This window comes from Pongo abelii, chromosome 1, assembly GCF_028885655.2.
Source record: "Pongo abelii isolate AG06213 chromosome 1, NHGRI_mPonAbe1-v2.0_pri, whole genome shotgun sequence".
NCBI classification, from domain to species: Eukaryota; Metazoa; Chordata; class Mammalia; order Primates; family Hominidae; genus Pongo; species Pongo abelii.
The window spans coordinates 33,572,971-33,598,687 of record NC_071985.2 but is presented as its reverse complement, the minus strand read 5'-3'; the positions used below and the strand labels follow the sequence as shown (position 1 = coordinate 33,598,687).

At 38.5% G+C, this 25,717-nt stretch overlaps 1 protein-coding gene across 1 annotated transcript in view; it reads right to left on the bottom strand.

The window, feature by feature from the left end:
* The window catches only part of USH2A (usherin), an 827,758-nt gene that overhangs the window by 218,453 nt on the left and 583,588 nt on the right, over window positions 1–25,717 (bottom strand). Inside the window, exons 45-47 of the mRNA XM_024239307.3 lie at window positions 23,188–23,351; window positions 3,569–3,778; window positions 2,041–2,243 (exon numbers count right to left, since the gene is read on the bottom strand). Of these exons, the coding sequence (XP_024095075.2) occupies window positions 2,041–2,243; window positions 3,569–3,778; window positions 23,188–23,351 (577 nt within the window). The remainder of the gene's footprint in view (window positions 1–2,040; window positions 2,244–3,568; window positions 3,779–23,187; window positions 23,352–25,717) is intronic.

Below are 25,717 nucleotides of genomic sequence, written 5' to 3'. Positions count from 1 at the left end.
ATGAGATACCATTTCATGCCAGTCAGAATGGTGATTATTATAAAGTCAAGAAACAACAGATGCTGGTGAAGCTGTGGAGAAATAGAAAGGCTTTTACACTGTTGGTGGGTAGGTAAATTAGTTCAACCATTGTGAAAGACAGTGTGGTGGGTCCTCAAAGACCTAGAACCAGAAACACCATTAGACCCAGCCATCCCATTACTGGGTATATACCCAAAGAAATATAAATCATTCTATTATAAAGATACATGCACATATATGTTCATTGCAGCACTATTAACAATAGCAATGACATGGAATCAACCCAAATGTCCATCAATTATAGACTGGATAAAGAAAATGTGGTACATGTACACCATGGAACACCATGCAGCCATAAAAAGGAATGAGATCATGTCCTTTACAGGGACATAGATGGAGCTGGAAGCCATTATCCTCAGCAAACTAACACAGGAACAGAAAAGCAAACATCATATGTTCTCACTTATAAGTAGGAGCTGTACAGTGAGAACACATGGACACAGGGAGGGGAACAACACACACTGGGGCCTGTTGGGGGGGCATCGGCGGAGGGAGAACATCCGAATAAATAGCTGGTAATTCATGTGCAGATTAATACCTGGTAGATGGGTTGATAGGTGCAGCAAACCACCATGGCATATGTTTACCTATGTAACAAACCAACATGTCCTGAACACGTATCCAGGAACTTAAAATAAAATACATTTAAATGAAAAAAAAAGAAAAATAATTAATGTACCTTTCTTCTTTATTCAAAGATATTTTTATTTGGTTTCCTTAGGAAGCTAGGTCTATGAGTCACAGTAGGGGAGACTAAAGTGTTGGTTGTAGCCAGATGATTATATGTCTTAACCTCAAATGTCAGGAAAAGGAGATGGAAACCTGAATGACGTAGTACTATTAAATGGATAGAACCAGTAAAAAGTTTCTGTGGTCAAATAAAATTTCTGTGCTTAATATCTTCTGAAAATTATCTTACGAAGCTCTTATGAATTTTAGAAGTAGCATAGTTCATTAAAAAATTTAGTAAATTTCAAGCTTTCTCTAAATGTAGGGTTTCTGAAATACTCTGATTTTTTTTTTTTATCACTCGTTTGCACATTTAGCCTTGTTATCTTTTATGGCTTGGCACTCCAACAAGATTTCCAATTCCATGAAGATAAGTTCCTGGTTTTATATGCCTTAGTATTCCCTATACTTTTTCTACTTTTAAGGCCAGTAGCCCCTGAAGAAGTCTATGAATTTGACTTCAAGTGATCAGTGCACTTTCTGAAATTATGTGTTAAATTTTGTCATACAAGTGCATAAATATTTTTCTAAGGCAGAGTACACTGACTTCATAAGATTCTCAAAGAAGTCCAAGGGCAAAAAATTTTAAACACAATTGCTCTCACATATGCAGAGAACATTGAACATTTTTTGAGTGATGAATAAATATATTTCTTTCATCTTCAGATAAAACCTTTTAATATTTTTTGTCTGGTATATTTTTTATGTATGTCTTCCTGTTGCATTCAGAATCACAGAATGCTAGAGGTGGCTAGAATGTTTTAAGTCATCTAGTCCATTGCCCTTACAAAAGAGGAAATTGACACCAAGTGAAGTTTCATAACTTCTCTGGAGATATTAAATTAGTAAATAGGAGAAATGGGAAGAGAAAAAAACATCTCCACATTTACAAACCGATTCTGATTCTGATTTCAGTAAAAGATCCTGGGAAAAGGTAAAGTGCCCAACAAGATTTATTTAGAATACATGATTAGTTTCATTTTGCGAGTGAGAATTTCATCACCATCCTCATCACCATCGTTTTCCATATTATCAGTATCTTCTCTCCAGAGACTCACATTTGCCTACAGCACACAGATTTAATTCTGATCAATTTCCCTTCTCTCTTTTCCCTTCCCCACCAAAGAAATAATCTGTAACCAAGACAGAAGATATCCACTTGAAGACATAGCCTGGCATGTTTTATTTAACATATCCATAAGCCTAACCATCAAAAAACAATGTTCTAACCTGAATGTCATAGATAGTGAAGGGAGACAGGTCTCTCAGAATAAACGACCCAGGCACATTCATTCCAGTCTTGTAGAGCTTATTATTTACATAGATGGAATACTCAGTGACAATGCCATTTGGGTTTGAAGGAGATGTCCAGATGACACGTACAGCTGTACTGTTGATGATGACAACCTCTGGAGGAAGCATGCCCTGAGGCTCTAGAATTAAAGGAAGAAACTGAATAAACTCCAGCTGTCTCTGAAAAAGCACATGTTAAGCTAAATGCAGATTAGTATTTAGGTTTAGCAAAGGGTTCCTTGCTTATCTGCTTTTCGCTGATGAAGTTATCACAGTCTGTAGTCCTCTGTAAATTGGCTTATTATACTCTCAGTTAGAAACCATAGGAATTGGTGGTAAAATGCTTTATACCACCAGCATAGTGCTAATCTTCAATACTATGTGACCAGTGGGATATGATGATAAATTATTCACCCATCTGCACCACTAACACTTATCTATTTTTTGTCTTTTTCCCATCCTTTCACTCTATACCTTCAAGGTGCAGGGGAGGGAGGGAAGGAAATAAAATTTGCTCCTTAAGCAAAAAATAAAACTCTAATACAATGAGGCTGGTGGAACGTGAAAAAACATTTGATGTTACTAGCTTGTAACTCAAGCAATATGAAGCAATAATGCAATATTGTCATTATGTAAATGATTTTGAATGTTGATTACCATAGGTAATGATGAAATCTAACATAAGAAAAAAACTTGCTTAGTGTTAAATTGCATAATTATTCAAGCATGTCAGAAATAACTATGCAAAGACCTATTTTTATCATAAGAACCCATCTTAACTAGTTGAAGAATTGTCCTTGTGATCTACCCTATTTTATAAACAAAAGGTGCCGACCTTTGGCACCACAAAGGGAAATGGGTTCCACACTTAAAGAGCTCTGCTAATGACCTGGAACACTTGCTTGGGAGGTAATGATATTATAATGTTTATAATGAGACTTTATAAAGCCAAAAAGATTAGAAAGACCATTCCAAACACATTTCAGATTCACAAGTTGCTTCCCTTGCTTCCTCCCCCTTGCTAACTGGCTTAGAAGTGAGTCACAGGCAATTTTTCTCAGTGGCTGAACTTCCACCTACCATTTCTGGTGACTCAGGGAGGGCTCTCACTGTGTTTGGCTGTCGTTTTGAAAAACATACTGCTTCTGAGGGCAAATCTTAAAAAAAATGTTTCTAAATGTCGCCATTTATTGATGTGAACTCAGCTCTAAAATAAGTATACACTGAAAAGAACAGGAACAAACTGGGCTAATATCTCATTAGTAGAGCTTGTGCTTCTGTCTCAATGGGACTGCTTATTGATCTGCTACTGACGACAGTGAGCACTTAAGCATTTTAGCCTCCACCCCCTTCCCTCCTACACCGGAAATTTTATAATGGAGGGATGCCTGATCTCAACCCCGGCAAGAATCAATCAATTTCATTCGCATCTCTGAGGCAAATATCCTTTAGAATCTGGACTCACCCCCATCGCAAGTGGTTGCATGAAGTCCTGCACTGTTGATGCTGTGGACTCCATTGAAGACAGAGATAAAGATCCAATACTCTGTGTTTGGCTTTAGGTGGCCAATGACATGAGAGTTTACATCTGGCAAGATTTTTAGAGAGTCGTTTGAGGTAGCAGAACTCCAAAAAAGTGTGTAATATTCAACTTCACCTTGTAGGTCTTGAACAGCTGTCAACAATAAATGCAGGACATGGTGAATGTAGCTGAGGGTTTCAGGGGGAAAAATAAATTCTATCCTTAGCTTTCTAGAATGAGAAAAAAAGAAGCTTAAAGAGACTTTGTTTTGGAAATGTTAAAAAAAGCTTATGAGATCTCCTTTTTGGTGGTGCTGGTGGTGATAGTTTTTATTTTATTTATTTATTTTTGAGACAGAGTCTCTCTCTGTCACTCAGGCTGGAGTGCAGTGCTGCAATCTTGGCTCACTGCAGCCTTGACGTCTTGAGCTTGAGTGATCCTCATGCTTCAGCCTTCCAAGTATCTGGGACTACAAGCTCAGGCCATCACACTAGTTAATTTTTATCAGTGTTTTGTAGACACAGGGTCTTGCTATGTTTCCCAGGCTGGCCTCAAATTTCTGGCCTCAAGTGATTCTCCCACCTCAGCCTCCCAAAGTGTTGGGATTACAGGTATGAACAACTGCACCTGGGCAATTTTTATTTTTTAATAATTTGTGTTTTTTCCCAATCCCATAATTAATTGCAGTCATATAGGAATATGAGTCTTATAAAAGTCTCATCTTTTTAATTTCCTTTAAATATTTTAATTTTGCTACTTATAATTACTCAACGAATCATCAGAACTTTGATATAACACTTAGGAAAGGAAACTAAGATGAAAATAAAAGTATACAATACATGGAACAACTTTTGCTCATAAGTAACATAATCCTAGAGAGAAGACTAGGCTAATACAAATAAGGGCATTTCCTGACACAGATCCTGGAGACATTTTTTTAACTTGCTAACGACGTTTGCTAACTGATACCTAGAAGGATGCTTAGAAAGATATCCTTTTATATACATTGTCAATGTAGCAGGGCTACTTAGGATGCTCCCCTTAAAGACTGGCTCAGGATAATACTTAAATTTTTATCAGGGCTCTCATCCTTCTCTTCTAGTTCAATGTGTTTCTATAATGTAGAGAAGCCCTTAAAAGATACCAAAATCAATCACTAACTGTCTTGCAAATATAACTCATCACTTCTTCAACCCTTATCCTTTCAAAGACCAGTCTATTATTTTTTCTCCTCTTCCTCCCAATTTATCCATTCTTTTCCTTAGGCTCTGCTTCTCATTATCTGCCCAGAACAATTCTTTAACAAGAGAACATGAAAACAGCCATATTTTCTTAGGTAGGAAGTATTATGCTGCTCTACTTACATCAGTATTATTTTCAGAGACTTTTAAGCAGAAACAATTACCTTCGTTTGTTAGGATGGGGGTGGAGTGTTGGCTTACAAGCCTTCTGAAATTTCATGTCAAATTATACATTAAAAATTGCTCAGGCCGGGCACAGTGGCTGACACCTGTAATCCTAGTACTTTATGAGGCTCAGATTACCTGAGCTCAGGAGTTCGAGACCAGCCTGGGAAACATGGCAATACCCCATCTCTACATGAAATACAAAAACTAACCAGGCGTGATGGCACACACCTGTAGTCCCAGCTACTCAGGAAGCTGAGGCAGTAGGATGGCTTGAGCTCAGGAGGCAGAGGTTGTGGTGAGCTGAGATCGTGCCACTGTACTCCAGGCTGGACAACAGAATGAGACCATGTCTCAGGAAAAAAAAAAAAAGAAAAAAGTTAAACAGCATTAGTCCAAGGATTGGGAGGAAAAAGTGGCATTTCTCCTTATGACTATTGAAGTCCAGTTTCATTTATATGTGAGATCCCAGCATATGGCCATATAAAGTAATATAGCTTTGAGAATAGTATGTTTCTTTAAAGGACCCCTTTACATTAAAGCCTTGGTGATTTTGCATAAAAACTGAACACTAGGTTTTTCTTTTTGTTTTTCCTAAATACACTACTGCTTTCACTTTAGCTCTAGAAATAGTTAAAAGGGTATGATGTGCCAGTATAGTTGGAAGAGTTTGTATTGGAAGACCTTTAGCAATTAATTTGGAAAATTCTGGGTTTTGCAGTGTTTCTTTCCTGTGATGTCACAAAAATGTAAGCACATGCAATAATGAGGTCATTATTGGTTATTGGCAGGAACTGACTATTAAAATCCCTTAAAATTTTCCTGAATGATAATATTCATCAAGTACAGCAAAGCCATGGGTGTAGTGAGTGCAAACGTTTCTTCTGTTACTAGCATCATTTTCTACTGGCTCACAGAATTATTTATTACTCATTAATTTGTGGCTGCTATGGTATAATGCAAAGTGTACTAGATTTGTAGTTTATGTTGAATTTTAGTTTGTTAAGTAAGCAGGCTGATTATAAAGTCAAGCCCTAAAGATACAATATTAATGAAATGCTTTCAAACTTTACTTACATATATAAATTAATTTCACTTGGGTTATTAAATGCACCTGTTATCTGCACTATCAAGTTCCAATTAATATACCTATGTAGATACATTAAATATATTTCCACTAGCACAAGTTCAAGACGAGTAAAGATCATATGTCAATGTCTGGATGAGACCCCATTAAATGTCCATTCTTAGCCATGCACCACATGTCAACCCCTCTGAAACAGAACAGAACCTAGGACAACAGGAAAAGATGGTGATTCCGTTCCATTGTTTATGTCTTACTGCATGATATGGAGGCTCTTGAGAACAGAAACAGGCAGCATTTCTGGGTAACAAGTACCAGATTTCTGGTCTATTCTCCCTGTTTCCACCATTTGCTTCAACTCTTGTTTCTCCAATCATGTGGATGTTACACTTGGGAGTCCAAAACATAGAAAAATGTAGAAACACATACAATTTTATACATGTTCCTGGTTATCACATGAGAAGTTCTGGGAGCAGTACATGCATAGGAGCGTCTTTTTCATTGCTCAAATAAGGTCTTTAAACTTCGATGCACTCAGTTCCTAAGTCAGTGAACCATCTAAGAAACAGAAGATACATCCTCAGTTCAATAGACCAGCACAAAATTAAAGGCTGATGACCTTGATTTTACCTCTGAGAGAGGAAGGCTATTAACATGGAAACAGCTGAATGAAGAGGCAAGTAAATTTCACCCTCCCTGTCTATTGAGAAAAGCTGGGTCTGAATGTATCTCTCCTTTTTTAAATAGAAAAACATAAGTCACAAGGCTTCTTCCTACCATAAGACAAGGGAAATCTTGTCTAGAACCTTCTAAGGCAGAAGTTTTGTATATAATACTTCTATGAGAATGGGATGGAGGTTTTATAAAATATTTGCATGGTGTACCAAAAATAAAAAAGGGACATGACTTTATGAAAAAGAAGCCTCTGTGAAGCAGGTTTGTGGAATCATAAAAAGACAGCCACAAAGACAGAGATGTAAAGGGGTCTGCCTTAAATAAGAAAGGAAAACAAGGAAACATGTAAAGCAATGGCAGAATTAAAATGTACGTTGAAAGCAGAAATGAGCAGAGTTAAAAATGCACAATATCAAAGAATTAACAGGAAAATGACAAGGAAATCAGTGAAAGTCAAAATTATACACATTGAGAACAGAAAAAATCTAATTACCTTAAAAATAAATGCAATAAATAATTATGGATATGAAATGCCCCACTAAACCTTACCCAAAATGACTTATGTCTATAAACTGAATAGACTAATACAGTTTTCTCCAAAATAATCACAATATATCCAAACATAGACATATCATGGAATATTGAAACATTTTAAAGGTAAATCAAAAATTAGGAACATTTATAAAGGAAATAAAACAGGAGACATTACAACTGATACCACAGAAATACAAAAGATCATTCAAGGCTACTGTGAACACTTTTATGCAAATAAACTAGAAAACCTAGAAAAACTCCTGGAAATATACAATTCTCCTAGATTAAACCAGGAAGTAATAGAAACTCTGAACAGACCAATAACAAGCAGTGAGATTGAAATGGTAATTATAAAGTTACCAACAAAAAAAGTCCAGGACCAGAGAGATTCACAGCTGAATTCTATCAGACATTCAAAGAAGAATGGGTACCAATCATATTGACACTATTCCAAAAGATATAGAAAGAAGAAATACTCCTTACATCATTCTATGAAGCCAATATCATTCTAATACCAAAAACAGGAAAGGACATGACAAAAAAGAAAACTACAGACCAATATCCCTGATGAACATAGATGCAGAAATCCTTAACAAAATATTAGCTAACCAAATCCAACAGCATATCAAAAAGACAATTCACCATGGTCAAGTAGGTTTCATACCAGGGATGCAGGGATGGTTTAACATATGCAAGTCAATAAATGTGATACACCACATAAACAAAATTAAAAACAAAAATCACATGATTATCTCAATCAATGCAGAGAAAGCCTTTGACAAAATCCAGCATCCCTTTATAATTAAAACCCTCAGCAAAATAGGCATAGAAAGGACATACTTTAATGTAATAAAAGTCATCTATGACAAACCCACAGCTAACATTATACTGAATGGGGAAAAATTGAAAGCTGTGTTAGTCTGTTCTCATGCTGCTGATAAAGACATACCTGAGATTGGGCAATTTACAAAAGAAAGAGATTTAATGAACTCACAGTTCCACATGGCTGGGGATGCCTCACAATGATGGCAGAAGATGAAAGGCACATCTCACATGATGGCAGACAAGAAATGAGAGCTTGTGCAGGGAAACTCCCCTTTATAAAACCATCAGATCTCATCAGACTTATTCACTGTCACAAGAATAGCATGGAAAAGACCTGACCCCATGATTCAATTATCTCCCACTGGGTCCCTCCCACAACACATGGGAATTCTGGGAGCTAAAATTCAAGATGAGAATTAGGTGGGGACACAGCCAAACTGTATCATGCTGCCCTGGTCCCTCCCAAATCTCATGTCTTTACATTTCAAAGCCAATCATGCCTTCCCAACAGTCTCCCACAGTCTTAACTCATTTCAGCACTAACTGAAAAGTCCACAGTCCAAAGTCTAATATGAGACAAGGCAAGTCCCTGTTGCCTATGAGCCTGTAAAATCAAAAGCAAGTTAGTTACTTCCTAGAAACAATGAGGGTACAGGCACTGGGTAAATACAGCTGTTCCAAATGGGAGAAATTGGCCAAAACAAAAGGGCTACAGGCCCCAACGCAAGTCCAAAATCAAGCAGGGCAGTCAAATCTTAAAGCTTCAAAATGATCTCTTTTGAATCCATGTCTCACATCCAGCTCATGCTGATGCAAGAGGTGGGTTCCTATGGTCTTGGGCAGCTCTGCGCCTGTGGCTTTACAGGGTACAGCCTCCCTCCTGGCTGCTTTCACAGGTTGGCATTGTCTGTGCTTTTCCAGGTGCACAGTGCAAGCTGTTGGTGGATCTATTCTTCTGGGGTCTAGAGGACAGTGGCCCTCTTCTTACAGTAGCAATAGGCAGTGCCCCAGTGGGGACTCAGTGTGGAGGCACCCACCCCACTTTTCCCTTTTGCGCTGCCCCAACATAGGTTTTCCATGAGTGCCTGCCCCTGCAGCAAACTTCTGTCTGGATATCCAGGTGTTTCCATACATCCTTTAAAATCTAGGTGGAGGTTCCCAAACCTCAAATCTTGACTTCTGTGCACTGGTAGGCTCAACACCATGTGGAAACTGCCAGGTCTTGGGGGTTGCACCCTCGGAAGCCATGGCCCAAGCTCTACATTGGGGCCTTTCAGCCATGGCTGGAGCCACTGAGAAACAGGGCACCAAGCCCCTAGGCTGGTGCCCTGTTGCACACAGCATGGGAACCCTGGGTCTGGCCCTTGATACCACTTTTTCCTCCTAGGCCTCTGGGCCTGTGATGGTCGCAGCTGTCATGAAGACCTCTGACATGCCCTGGAGACATTTTCCCCATTATCTTGGGGATTAACATTTGGCTCCTCATTACTTAGGTAAATTATGCAAATTTCTGCAGCTGTCTTAAATTTCTTTTCAGAAAATGGGACTTTCTTTGCTATCACATTGTCAGGCTGCAAATTTTCTGAACTTTTATGCTCTGCTTCTCTTACAAAACTGAATGCCTTTAACAGCACCCAAGTCACCTCTTGAATGTTTTGCTGCTTAGAAATTTTTTCTGCCAGATACCCTAAATCATCTCTCTTAAGTTCATAGTTCCACAAATCTCTAGGGCAGGGGCAAAATGCTCTCAGTCTCTTTGCTAAACATAACAAGAGTTTTGTTTTGTTCCAGTTCCCAACAAGTTCCTCATCTCCATCTGAGACCACCTCAGACTGGATTTCATTGTCTACGTTATTATTAGCATTTTGGTCAAAGCCATTCAACAAGTCTTTAGGGAGTTCCAAACTTTCCCACATTTTCCTGTCTTCTTCTGAGTCCTCCAAACTGTTCCAACCTCTGCCTGTTACCCAATTCCAAAGTTGTTTCCACATTTTTGGCTATCTTTTCAGGAGCATACCACTCTACTGGTGCCAACTTACTGTATTAGTCTGTTCTCATGCTGCTGATAAAGACATACTGGAGATTGGGCAATTTACAAAAGAAAGGCTTAATGGGCTCATAGTTCCACGTAGCTTGGAAGGCCTCACAATCATGGTGGAAGGTGAAAGGCACATCTAACATGGTGGCAGACAAGAAAAGAGAGCTTGTGCAGGGAAACTCCCGTTTATAAAACCATCAGATCTCATTAGACTTATTCACTATCATGGGTGGCAGACAAGAAAAGAGAGCTTGTGCAGGGAAACTCCCGTTTATAAAACCATCAGATCTCATTAGACTTATTCACTATCATGAGAATAGCACAGGAAAGACCCATCCTATGATTCAATTCTCTCCCACCAGGTCCCTCCCACAACATGTGGGCATTATGGGAACTACAATTCAGGATGAGATTTGGGTGGGGACAGAGCCAAACCATATCAAAAGCATTCCCCCTGAGAACTGGAACAAGACAAGGATGCCTACTTTCACCACTTCCATTCAACATACTGAAGCAGCATCATTGTCTGGGGTAAATATCCATGGTTCGTCATCTCATGCCAGGGAAATCAAGGATGCAGGCACACAGTGAGTTTAAAAGTGGAGGTTTAATAGGCAAAAGAAAGAGAAAAGAGAATAGCTCTGTCTTCTGCAGAGAGAGAAGGGCTCCCAAGTGGGTCTTCCAGTCCACGGCAAAGTGCACGGAGCTTTATAGACTGGCTTGAGGAGGCAGTGCCTGATTTACATAGGGCCTAAAGATTGATTGGACCATGTGTGCCATTTACATAGTGCATGAATAACCTGGTCACCCCATCCTAATCTTTTATTATGCAGATGGGTTCTCTACCTGGCCAGCGCCATGTTGTCTGTTTCTTACTGTACAGGTGCTTGACAAAGAAAAGGGCAGATGGAGCCACTATGTTGAACGTGCCTTGCCCCCAGGTAGCCTTTTTCTGTTGGTGCAGCTGCTGGCATTCACCCATGCAAGCTTCCAGTTTGCATATCTATGTCTGCAGCTCAATTTAACAGGCTGCTCTTTGTTAGAAAAGAGATAATTTGGGGGCTGCTGCTTTTCATTAAAAGGAAAACCTTATTGAGGACTCTCTTACCCTCCCTATCTGCCTAAATAATTTCTTTCTAACTCCTATATCAATAGTATGTAAATCCTAGCCAAAGCAATCAGACAAGAGAAAAAAATACAGGGCATCCAAATAGGTAAAGAGGAAGCCCAACTGTTGCTGTTTCCTGATGACATGATTGTGTACCCAGAAAACCCTAGAGACATTTGGATGACTAAAGAGTCATCCAAAAACCCCCTAAAACTGTTAAATAAATTCAGCAAAGTTTTGGGATACAAAATTAATGTACACAAATCAGTAGCACTGTTATATACAAAGAGATACCAAGCTGAGAATCAAATCAATAACTTAACCCCTTTTACAATAGATGCAAAAATAAAAAGTAAAATACTTAGGAATCTACCTAACCAAGGAGGTGAAAGACCTCTACAAGGAAAACTATAAAACGCTGTTGAAAGAAACCATAGATGACACAAATGAAAACAAATCCCATACACTTGGATGGGTAGAATCAGTATTTTGAAAATGATCATACTGCCAAAAGCAATCTGCAAATTCAAAGCAATTCCCATCAAATTACCATCAACACAATTCCCATCAATGCAATTCCCATCAAAATACCACCATCATTCTTCACAGAACTAGAAAAAAATCCTAAAATTCATATGTAATCAAAAAAGAACTCACATAGCCAAAGCAAGACTAAGCTAAAAGGACAAATCTGGAGGTAACACATCACCTGACCTCAAACTATACTATAAGGCCATAGTCACTAAAACAGTATGGTACTGGTATAAAAATAGGCATATAGACCAATGAAACAAAATAGAGAACTCAGAAATAAAGCCAAATATTTACAGCCAACTGATCTTTGACAAAGGAAACAAAAACATAAAGTGGGTAAAGGACAACCTCTTCAACAAACGGTGCTGGCATAATTTGCGAGCCGCATGTAGAAGAATGAAACTGGATCCTCATCTCTCACCTTGTACAGAAATCAACTCAAGATGGATCAAAGACTTAAATCTAAAACCTGAAACCATGAAAATTCTAGAAAATAACATTGGAAAAATCCTTCCAGACATTGGTTTAGGCAAAGACTCCATGACAAAGAACCCAAAAGCAAACGCAACAAAAAGAAAGATAAATAGATGGAACTTAATTAAACTAAAAAGCTTCTGCACAGCAAAAGAAATAACCAGCAGAGTAAATAGACAACCCACAGGGTGGGAGACAGTCTTAAAAATCTTTACTTCTGACAAAGGACTCATATCCAGAATCTACAAGCAACTCAAACAAATTAGCAAGAAAAATACAAACAATCCCATCAAAAAGTGGGCTAAAGACCTGAATAGACAATTCTCAAAAGAAGAATGGCCAAGAAACGTGCAAATGGCCAACAAACATATGAAAAATACTCAACATCACTAACGATCAGGGAAATGCAAATCAAAACCACAATGTGATACCACCTTACTCCTGCAAGAATGGCCATAATCAAAAAACCAAAAAAAAGTAGACCTTGGCATGGATGTGATACAAAGAACACATTTTTACACTGTTGGTGGGAATGTAAACTAGTACAACCACTATGGAAAATAGTGTGGAGATTCCTTAAAGAACTAAAAGTAGATTTACCATTTGATTCATCAATCCTACTCCTGGGTATCTACCAAGAGGAAAAGAAGTCATTATATGAAAAGATACTTACACATGCATGTTTATAGCAGCACAGTTCACAATTGTGAAAACATGGAACCAGCCCAAACGCCCATCGATCAATGAGTGGATAAAGAAAATTTGGTGTGTGTGTGTGTGTGTGTGTGTATCAGCCATTCAAAGGAACAAAATAATGGCATTTGCAGAAACCTTGATGCAACTGGAGACCATTATTCTAAGTGAAGTAACTCAGGAATGAAAAACCAAACATCAACATGTTCTCACTCATAAGAGAGCTAAACTGTAAGGATGCAAAGGCATAAGAATCATACAATGGACTTCGGGCACTCGGGGGAATGGGTGGAAGGGGGGCAATTGATAAAAGACTATCCATTGGGTACAGTGTACACTGCTTGGGTGATGGGTGCACCAAAATCCCAGAAATCACCACTAAGAACTTATTTGTGTACAAATAAGTAAATAAATTAAAAAGGGATAAGGAAGAGATACAGCTATAGCTTAGATTTTTGGTTTTGGTTTCTGGGCAAATCCCATTAAATAAGATAGAAAACATGGAATTATGGGATGAGATTTTGAAACTTGTTTCATTTGAGACTTCTTGAGTTTGAAGTGCGTCAGCAGAAGAGGTTCATAAATTTGAAAAGGAGAGCTTTATTTCTCATAAAGATTTGCAGCCTGCAGGATGGCCATTCAGACAGCCTGGGAAGCATATGGTAGCCTCGAGCCAGAAGCCAGAAAAGATACTTCAAGGGAGGAGCAACAGGAATTTATGTTGAGTGGGGTGACTGAATATACATATTCAATAAGCCTCAGGAATAGTCATGAGTATTTATGAAAGGAGAAACATGCACATGTGCAATTGAGTTTTACATCCCCTGGTGTGTCCTACGTACAAAAATGGCAGCATTAGCACTATCTGAGGGTGGAGTTTTCAGCCCTCTGACATCAAGCAGTGAAGAAGAGGACATGAAGACCTTGAATGCACATTCTTCATAGACTGGCCATGACAACTCTGTGGCCAGAGGTCTCTCATCAGCTAGTAGAAGAGGGGCAGCATCAGGTGGTTGGTTGATAACAGTGGTGGAATCTTTTGAAAGGGCTGGTTTCTGCTTAGTGCTTAGGGAAGTAACCCTAACGGTGTATAGCCAGGGAGGGGTGTCTGACTTCCCATCCCACTGTAGCCAAGAACTCAGTTTTCAAGGTTGCTCTGGAGTCCCCTTGGCCAAGTGGGGATCCACTCAGATGGTTGTTGGAACTTAGGATTTTGTTATCTTTCAAGTGTTTCTGTGGCAACTAGGTGAACTTAAAAACTAAAATGTGAGTGTTTGAGTTACAGTGATACAATGTGGAGTTAAGCGTTGTACTTGCTTGTATTTGATGCAATAGAAAGAAATGGGGATTTCCTGTGAGATTATGTTAAATATGTGTACATTGGGATACATTTTCTCAGATATTCTAATCCTGTTATGTATGACACGTATTTTGTGGACCACATAAATTGATCTGAGCAGGTATTGCCCTACCTGTAGGAATATCAAGTTAAGCTCTGATATGGTTAGCTCCCATGTCCCCACCCAAATCTCATCTTAAATTGTAATCCCCATAATCCCCATGTGTCAAGGGCAGGACCTGGTGGGAGGTGATTGGATCACGGGGGTGGTTTCCCCCACACTGTTCTCCTGATAGTGAGTGAGTTCTCGCAAGATCTGATGGTTTTATAAGTGTTTGACAGTTCCTTCTATGCGCACATTGTCTCTCTCACCTATCTCGCCTGTCGCCTCTTTACCTTCTGCCATGATCATAAGTTTCCTGAGGCCTTTCCAGCCATGCAGAACCGTGAGCCAATTAAACCTTTTTCCTTTATAAATTACTCAGTCTTGCATATTTCCTTATAGCAATGTGAGAACAGACTATTACAATCTCAGTGAGCTGAAAAAGGTTGCAACCTTTGGATAAGAGCTTTGCTATTAAATGTTATTTTTAGTTGCAATCTCCAATCCTTGGTCAGAAATTTGATCTTGGCTGGAGCAAATTCTCAAATATAGAACAGGCTCCTCTCCTTTATAATGAATTCCTAAATAATTTTAACAGCAGTTAGATATGTATTAGTCTTCTCAGGCTGCCTTAACAAAATATTAAAGGCTGGGTGGCTTGAACAACAGAAACTTATTTCTCACAATCTGGAGGCTAGAGGTTCGTGATCAAGGTGCCAGCAAATTTGATTTCTGATGAGGGCTCTTTCCCTGGCTTTTGGAGAGCTACTTTCTAGCTGCTGAGTTTTCCCATGCCTTTCCTCTGTGATCAGAGAAAGGGAGAGAAGGGGTTGGGGGAGAGACAGAGAGAAAGAGCAAGCGAGCCTGTGTGCTAACTTATGAAATCAAGGTCCCGCTCTTATAATCTCATTTAATCTTAATTACAGTTGACCGTTGAACAACACAGGTGTGAACTGCTTGGGTCCATTTATAAGGGGACTTTTTCAACCAAACAAGAATTGAAAATATAGTATTCTCGGCTGGCATGGTGGCTCTAGCCTATAATCCCAGCAATTTGGAAGGCCGAGGTGGGTGGATCACGAAGTTAGGAGATTGAGACCTTCCTGGCTAACACAGTGAAACCCCGTCTCTACTAAAAATACAAAAAATCAGCCAGGCGTGGTGGGATGTGCCTGTAGTCCCAGCTACTTGGGAGGCTGAGGCAGGAGAATTGCTTGAACCCAGGAGGTGGAGGTTGCAGTGAGCCAAGATCACACCACTGCACTCCAGCCTGAGTGACAGACTGAGACTCCAACTCCAAAAAAAAAAAAAAAGTAGTATTCTCCCATGCAAAACTCGTGTAGAGGGCCAACTTTTCATATACATGGATTCTGCACGGCTGACTGCTGGACTTGAGTATGCACAGCTTTGGTATACTTAGGGGGCAGTCCTGGAACCAATCCTCTGCATATACCAAGGGATGACTGTATTTCTTTAGAGGCCCCGTCTCCAAATACAGCTACACTGAGAATTAGGGCTTTAGTCCATAACACATGGGCTAGTTAAAAGTTATCCTGCAACAGCAAGTAGATTGTGCTTCTTACATGGCCTTAAATTATTGCCATGTTTCCCAGCAAAGGGGGGATCAAGGGTTTATATCACCACCAAACCTCATGTGACCTCCAGTGTACTAGTTTTAGAAGATGAGGCCTAGTTGGAGGTGTTTGGTTCATGGGGCCAGATTCTCGTGAATGGCTTGGTGTCTTGCTCTGGCAAGGCTGGGTTAGTTTTTGAAGAAATGAATTAGTTCCCTCAAGAGTGGGTTTTTAGAAAGCCAGGGCATCCCTTGGATTTTGCATCTTTGCACATGTCCCCTCACCTTTTGACCTTCTCTGTTATGTTTTGATGCATCACAAAAGCCCTCACCAGAAACCAAGTAAATACTACAGCCATGCTTCTTGTACAGTCTGCAGAATCATGAGCTAAGCAAAACTCTTTTCCTTATTAACTTCCCAGCCTCAGGTATTCTGTTATAACAACACAAACAGACTAAGACAATTATCAATGTCAATTATGTCTTCTAGATTTTTAACATCTACATTAGGGGTCAGCAAACTATGTTCCATGAGCTAAATCTGGCCTGTTGGCCTAGTGTGGCCCACCCCTTGCAAGCTAAGAATGGTTTGTACATATATTTGATTGGGGGAAAAAATCAAAAGAAAAAAGTATTTCGTGACATGTGAAAATTATTAGGTCGGTGCAAAGTAGTTGTGGTTTTTGCCATTACTTCAATGGTGAAAACCACAATTACTTTTGTGCCAATCTAATATATGAAAATCAAATCTCGATGTCCAAAATAAAGTTTTATTGGAACATGGCCATGCTTATTTAAAAATCAGAATCACCTTATTGCTGTTTATGTGCTCCAGTGGCAAATTTGGGTTAAGACGGAGACTGTATAGGCTTCAAAGTCTAACATTATATATATTTGACACTTTACAAAAAAAGTTTGTTTTACTGATTCAGATCAATTATAGTAAATCATTTCATTTATTAGATCTCTTGATTTATTTGTCTAGGACTAAATTCTTCAGACATCTCACATTAGCAGGCTCATTTTGGGAGGTAATTTTGCTCAAATGTAAAATCCTGGAGGGACCTTATTAAGCTAATTTTATGATGGAAGTCTTGATCTTGCTCACAGATTCTCCAGATTAGAGTCCAATTTTCCAAGTTCTATGGTGCAGGGCTCTGCGTTACCAACCAAGTAGTTCTTGGAAAATTTGAGCTTATCAAAACTGCTTCTTGAGAAAATTCTTTACTCTGCCTGAGTGTACTACTGCTGACATGAAGTGGAAAGATTATCTTCTTGGGCAATAATCCTTCAAGTCAGCCTCCTTAGTTTTCTGAACAGCATATCTCCTGTCCTGTCTCTAGTTTACCCATCTGTCAAAACCGAACACCTGCACTTTGGAAACTCCAGAGCTACTTTAGTCTCTCACAGTGTTCCAGCTTCTCTCAGGGGCTTGCCAGAGAAAACTGTATTTAAAGGAGATAGTATAATAGATATATTAATTATTCATCATTTTATATTTAGTTACAAAATGGGATAGCTAATTTCTACTTTTAAGGTAAATTGATATGGGCGAACAGGAAATGAGTTAGTTAGCAAAGCTGGTGAAACCTAAAATCTCCAAAATACAATAGCTTAAATAAAATCCATGTTAATTTATATCTGATGTAATAGCTTCAAAGTGATCGAAACAGACCGTGCTCCATGTGGTCACTTAAGAACCCAGGAACTTCCTCTTATGAGGATTTTGAATCTCTTTGGGTGTTGTACATGACTGCATAGTTGAACCTGAGAACATGATCATGTCCTCATTCCAGTCCAGGAGAAGGGCTAAAAGAGAACAAGTAGGCACACACCCAGTGTTTTCTGGTTAATACCCAAAAAGATGCAGATTGTCTTTCACTTTCTATTGACACAAACACATACTACTGGTATTTCACTGGCCATGACTAATTGCAAGGGAAGTTAGTAAATGCAGTTTCGAGATAACGGACAAGGCTATCACTAAAAGAAAAAGGGGAGAATGGATGCCATGCAATAGTTAGTAATTTTCACTTTTTTTTTCTTTTTTTTTTTTCTGAGACAGAATCTCACTCTGTCGCCAGGCTGGAGTGCAGTGGCGCGATCTTGGCTCACTGCAACCTCCGCCTCCTGAGTACAAGTGATTCTCCTGCCTCAGTCTTCCGAGTAGCTGGGACTACAGGCATGCACCACCATGCCTGGCTAATTTTTGTATTTTTAGTAGAGATGGGGTTTCACCATGTTGGCCAGGATATTCTCGATCTCTGACCTCGTTATCCACCTGCCTCTGCCTCCCAAGGTGCTGGGATTACAGGCATGAGCCACGGAACCCAGCCTAAGTTTTCAACATTTTAACTAGATTTTTAAATTTCTATCTTTTAGCCAAGTCAGGTAATTATAAAATAATATATATTCTTTATACATCTTCAACTCGCTGTAGAAATGCTTTTATCTCCTTTGTAGGGACATGGATGAAGCTGGAAACCATCATTCTCGGCAAACTATCTCAAGGACAAAAAACCAAACATCGCATGTTCTCACTCATAGGTGGGAATTGAACAATGAGAACACTAGGACACAGGAAGGGGAACATCACACACTGGGGCCTGTCGTGGGGTGGGGGGAGTGGGGAGGGATAGCATTAGGAGATATACCTAATGTAAAGGACGAGTTAATGGGTGCAGCACACCAACATGGCACATGTATACATATGTTACAAACCTGCATGTTGTGCACATGTACCCTAGAACTTAAAGTATAATAATAATAAAAAAAGAAATGCTTTTATCTGAATAGTCTTGCAAAATCAACTTCCAAGCTTTTACTAGACATGGCTTCCCGTTTTGCATATTTTATAAAATGTTATTGAAAGGACCATGCACATTTTAGAAATAGAATAATACTTTATACAAATACAAGGTGATTACTAATTGTTAAACATATATTATTTCATTTAGTCCTTAATAGATTTTAGGGCAGTTATTCTTATTATCTTCATATTTCAGATTAGAAAACTGGAACTCAGGTTAAGTTCTAGGTCATAGTGCCAAAACATATTGGAACTGGGATTCAAATTTAAGTATCCCTGATCCCAAAGTCAATTTTAAAACTATGTATTCATATGGCTGCATACAATGTTGGCTCTTGTCATTTTTGTAATTAGAAGAATTTGAAACCTTGAGTATAGATAGAATCACCAACAAGAGAACAGGAGTATGATAGGAAGACTCAGGAAAGAACTTTGAGAAACATCTTTATTTAGGGATGAGAAGAAGTAGTTGGTGAGAAGAGGGGAGTAATGATTATTGGGGAATAATTATAGTCAGTCAGGGATCATTCACAGTGCTGGATACAAGAGGAACACAGTAGGATGGCATTGAGAAGAGAGTTTCGAAACGGGTCATTAGGTGATAACTAATGACTTTAAGAAAACCATGTAGAGTACAAGAGAAGAGAGACAGATTACAACAGGTGCACAAGTGACTGAGAAGGAAGACAATGGAAAAGTCAGATGTGGTCTCTTCTATTTGATAACTAAAGTGATGGAAAAGAGAACTGAGGAACAAGGTGAGGCAACAATGGTAGGTGCTTTTTAGAAGAGATGAGATTTGAAATTATTTACAGATATTGCCACCTTAATCAGATAAATTCAGGTAGTCAGATATTCTTCTAGCTATCAAACCTGGTAGTTTCTGATTAAGAGATCAGGATGAGACAAATGCTTTTTCTGTGGTTTTAAACTTGCCCTCTTAATGATGATACCCTCATACTTTATGAATTTTCCAGAGAGTTCACTGAGTGCTCAGGACAGAGACAGTGATAAGTTTATCTGTAAGGAAGGAAGGAAAATAGGAAGAAAGAGAGAGAGAGAGAGAGAGAGAGAGGGTAGAAGAAGAGAAATAGACAAATGGCCGGGCATGGTCCCTTATGGCTGTAATTCCAGCACTTTGGGAGACCAAGGAGAGAGGATCACTTGAGCCCATTAGTTCGAGACTAGCCTAGGCAACATAGGGAGAACTCGTCTCTACAAAAATATTTTAAAAAAGGAAATAGAGAAAGAAAGAAGATGGAAAAAAACAGGAAGGAGAGAGCAAGACCAGGAGGATTATATGATACAAGATATGAACATCTGAAGGTTGGGGTGAGCTCTTGACAGACAGTAAAGTAGACAATATTTTGAGGATTTTTCATTTCCTCTTTTACTAAGCATTGCCCTCTCACTCCCTTCAGTGTTTTACTGCTCTTTTCTGGCCACCACTGACTTCCTTAGTGAATCAGCTTCACTGTACTCCCTTTGGTAGGCATTTTCTTATTTTGCCTTCTATTTTAGACAGAGCTGTCAAAATGAGAAGGATCCTTTTAAATCCTTCTTGTTAAAGTGCTAATGACTGTTAAGGCTAAATGCATGAGAAATAGAAAATTTGACGCCTGAGTCCTAAGTTTGAGTTTGGGAACTGGTACTTTCTATAATTTTTGTTAAGTTACTATGGGTCAGTTTCTATCTCATTGTGCTTCTCTGAGGATTGTACAAATAATTTAAGTGAGGTATTTTTCAAATACAAAAACTTTGATTTTTCAAAATTACAATATAATTTATCTTTGGTGTATTTTGTTTAAGGCAAAATATTTTGTATTATCATATAAAGCCAGGATAAACATCGCCTGTCTATTGGGACCAGGAAAATGGGGACTGGGTCAGATTTTTAGGGCATGATCTGTCTAAAGGGGAAGCCAGTTGCAGCTGATAGTTTACTTCCAGAAATGTGGGTATTGTTTCACCCCATCATTTGACTTGTCAAGTGAATCCTCAAATCATCTTTATGTATAATTCTTAAATGTTTGCAAATATTATTTTTTCAAATACTGTAGGCAAAACAGTGTATAGAAGCTGGAGGAGGAAGGAAATATGGCCTCTGTGTTGCCAATTTGCAACATCTGCCTTCCAAAAATGAACTGAAGTAACACAGGGATGCTTTTATCTCACATATCATGTATGTGATACTAATGTTTAAAACTGGCCCTTCAAAAGTTTTTAATAACTTATACATGTCAATCTGTGATTGAAAAAAATTTACCAGAAAAATTTTGCTACCAAAATGATGTGTACATGGGGAGGGTCATAATAGACAAAGACCATGCTTAAAAAAAAATATATATATATATACATTGGAAGGTGGTTTTTAATAAGCAAATATTTATAAATTTAAAACATGATATTCCACTGCAAAGTATTTTCAATCTGTAGTTTGTTGCCTTTGAGCATATTAGACTGTATGCCATGTTTTTCCTATCCAATCAAGACAACAATTTAAAATTAAAATTGCAAAAAATAGGCCACCTTTCACAGAGGATTGACTAGTTAATTTACTTAAGATAGCAAGTTGCACAAAAGAAGAAAATGATAATGCAACAAGCTTTCGAAAGACTGACCCTCTTCTGAGAGTTAACCTTTGTGCTCACAAATAGTTATCTGAAAAATTTCCAAGGTATGAATGGAAATAACAGCAGATTGCATTACCTACATCCCGAAGGTCAGAGGTTCAGATTACCAAGGTAATGAAACTTCAGTGAGCTGCTTCAGATCTATTAGGTTTGTCAGTTTTTATAAGCACAGTTACTTCAGGATGCAATTATAACATAAAGGACCTATATTGGTGGAAATTCACCAGCCGGATCTTAACAGAAGTATTCAAATGTCAGATGAGTGGGGAGAGCCTACCTTTATGAGCAGGCTTTTAAGATGAATCAGTTAGTGAGGTGGAGTAGAGAGCAAGAGGGAGATGAATGGAAATATGCCTTAAAACACATCCCCAGATAAAAACTTCGTATTTTTCCCAGAGGTGTTTCAGAGGGTAGCCATAAGCATCAATTAACTTATATTATTCCATTAAAATGGTTTAAGAGATCCCAATACAAGTGTCACAGATCATTAGAAACCTGCAGCCTTATAAAAACCAGAGAATGATAGTTATTTTTTTTTGTAAAGATGGATTATTTTGTGGAAACACAGATAAACCTAACCTACTGATTTAATTTATAATTGATATCCTCAATTCTGGCTTTAATTCACAATTGATATCACTCAGGTGTCCTAAATGGAGCATCTCTCTTCTTAAGCTGTAACCAAACTCAAGCCTGGATCAAAATCACATGGTTACATTGCCCAACTAGTAGTGACTTTTCATCTTTTTATATCATCAATAGATGATTACCCCAGTGAGCAGAGTGTTCTTTCATAAATAAAATATTTTAACTGGGTCTTTCCTGATCAGGTATTTCTCAATATTTGGTATTATTCTGACAAGTTTTGATGAAACTATTTGCCAGATCTCAAGTTATACCTATAAGACTAATTTTAATACATATTCTCATGGTAGATTCAGGGTTTTTTTTCCCGATTGTCATCAGGGATTGACAGAAATTAACAGATCACAACAAATTAACATGTTAATACTACCATACTGACCAAGTAACTGTGAAATTTCAGTTACTGTGGTTTCTAACGTTGCAGGAACAGATTAGATCACTCTGTGAACTCTTCCAAATGCCTGTTAAAAAAGTGTTCCCAGCAGGTCCAGGGTTGACCCTGCATTATTTAAGTGGATCCAGTGGTGATGTCTAGGCTTCCTTTTACTGGATCAAGCTTGAATTCTGTCCATAGCCAGTATGAAGATGATCCACTGGGAAGAATCTGTTCCATTATTGCAATCCAATTAAATGGTTCTTGCTAATGAGTGACGAGTTACAAGATATTAGGGCAGAGCTCTCTGAAGGAAGGTGAACAATAGTACACTGTATCCAATTAATACATGGACATGTCTATCGCAACTGCCTGGTATGATAGAAATTACGTTGTTCATGCAAAGGAAATGACAGAGGCAGAGCAGGAGGCCCAAGAAGAACGTCAAAGTTGGAGAGAGTTTGCATCTCAAGAATGGCACAGGGGCCCCAGGGTTTTAGTTTTAATGTGTCCATTTTTAATTTATCTGGGTACTAATAAAAATGGCCCTTCTAAAGTTTTCAATGACTTAGCCCTGTCAATCTGCAATTGGTAAAAATTTACCAGTAACACTTCCCTATCAAAATGATGTGTACATGGGGAAGGTTCATAGTAAAGAAAGAATATGCTTTTTAAAATACGCAAAGTGTTAACACAGGTATGAGAAGCTTACTTACTTGGTTTAGCCCACCTCACGTCGATGGCTGTGTGGTTAAGGACACTCGCAGTGAGATTGGCTCCTCTCTCTGGAAGACCAGCTAACGTCGTCACAGTCACTTCTCGGCTCGGTGTAAAACCCACACTGTTGTGTACGAAGAGCATATATTCATAGGTTGTAAACCTAAAATGTTGTTTTGTTAAAAAAAAGTGTATGAATTTCTACTTTACAGAAAATCTAACAAATAATTTCTTTTTTTCTTCACAAAATACAGGATTTCCTTCCACCCCTCCACAATATACTGTTTTCTTTTCCTCCCTAGAAAATACAATATTTTATTTTCCCTCCGTACACAACACATATCATTAATTTTGTGACCTGCCAGCATCAACTGAAGCATCAGGGAAATATTTTACTAGGAATGCTGAACAAATATTGCTATTGAAAACAAATGTGATTTATCATTTTCTCATTCTTATTGTTTTCAGAAGTGGTGAGGATTACAGCTCAATTCAAGATGCAATTACAAATCAGGCAACCTGCCAGCTTTCTATCTGAATTTGATCCAGAGAGTTTTATGCTCTTGTTTTTGGAAACTCATCCATTTTCAAATATCAGAATCCCTCATCAACATTTTCTTCCGATACCTATGCTTCTTTTCCATAATCTCATTGCAGACAGATAAACCCCTAAATTAAATTGTAACTGTGACCAAAGTGTACAACATTCTCCTGCTGAGAGTTTTGCTACAGTGAGCTGTATTTTGCCATAGTGTGAACATATTTACTTGAGTCAATACAGTGGAAACTGAATATTACTTTGCAGAAGGCAAAAACTGACATGATGATGTGATATGAGGAGGACTTTCCAAGTCATTTATTAAATTGATGATAGAATAAAGCCACCATTTTTTTAAACCAGTTTTGGGCAGAAGACCATCAGGCTTCCTTTGTTTGGTTCAGAACTGCCTGTGTAAGGAAATGCTATAAACAGACACAGTCAGGCTGAGTGGACAATAGCTTAGACTGAGATACTTGCTTAAACATGTAGCGCAACACACGACCATCCCAGAGGCATCCAGGACACAGGGCAAATGCTGGCCTCAGATCATTACCTAATTTGGGTTTATTAGATGATCAAGGATACCTCATCTCCAGTGTAAGGCCCACAGTATTTGTCTCAATATGTCACAATCTCTGATTTGACTATGCAAAGGTGGTGGGGCGTGGGTGGGTAGGTGCCATTTGCAGGATTGTGCTAAATAATTTGACCAAAATTATATCAGGATCCTCAGAGCATTTTACTGCCACCTAGGTAGAAGAAATCTGCTTGACTCATCCTGTTTCTTACTCATAGCCCAAAGATATGTTTGCAGGTTTCTGCCTGAGCCACATTGAAGGGTGTTGCTCTATTGTAATTATTACAGGTAAAACTTAGTGACTTTTTGAGGCTATTTATCTATTTCTTCTAAATAAGTGCTTGCAACAGATCTTCTACACCTCCCTGCTTTACCATCTCTTCTCAGGTGTTTATTGCCTCTTTTATTTCTGCTTTGTCTGCAGTAGTGGGTTGAACTGTATCTTTCAAAAAGATATTTTCAAGCCCAAGCCCCTGGTCCCTGTGAATGCGACCTTATTGGAAGATAGGGTTTTTGCAGATGTAATCAAGTTAAGATGAGGTCACACTGGATTAGGCAGCACCATAAATTCAATGCTGACGTCTTTGGAAGAAAAAAGAGAGAGAAATTTTATAGACACATGGATACACACAGGGAGGTGATGGCCATGTAAAAACAGAAACAGCAATTGGAGTTATGCTGTCACAAGCCAAGGATTTCCTAGGGCTACCAGAAGTTAGAAGAGGCAAGAAAGGGTTCTTCTATAGAGCTTTGGAAGGGAGTCTGGCCCAGAAGACAAACTGGTTTGCAACTTCTTATATCCAGACCTGTGAGAGAATAAATTTCTGTTGTTTTAAGCCACCCAGTATGTGGTATTTTGTTACTGCAGCCCTGGAAAATGAAAACATATGCTTTTTAGCAAGTGCTGAATAGTCCACATGATCCAGACAACTAAAAAATAATAATAGTTACTTAATAGCTGTCAGGCATTTTCTACAGATGTTAACCCATTCATTCCTCACAAAACTCTATAAGGTGCTATTATAATACCTATTTTGAAAATAAGAAAAACAAGGCTCAAAGAGATAAATAACTTGTCCAAGTCATTGAGATAATAAGTAGGAGGACTGAGATTCCAATATAGGCAGTCTGATTTCAGAGCCTGCTCTTTTAACCATGATGCTATACTGCCAACATAATAGTGACAATAATAATAATAGTAATAATAACAATCATAATGATAATCTGTTCTGTCCATACTTGGATGATGTCATATCACTAGGGCTTGACCTTTGCATTATTTTTCTAGCAGAGGAAATAGATTTTTGCTTACACATTCAAACGGTCTGGCCAAATTTCCTTTGCAACCAATAGTATGAATATGAAGGATGGTGAGTTAGGGTTAAGAGGGTAGCAAGCCTATGACAACGGA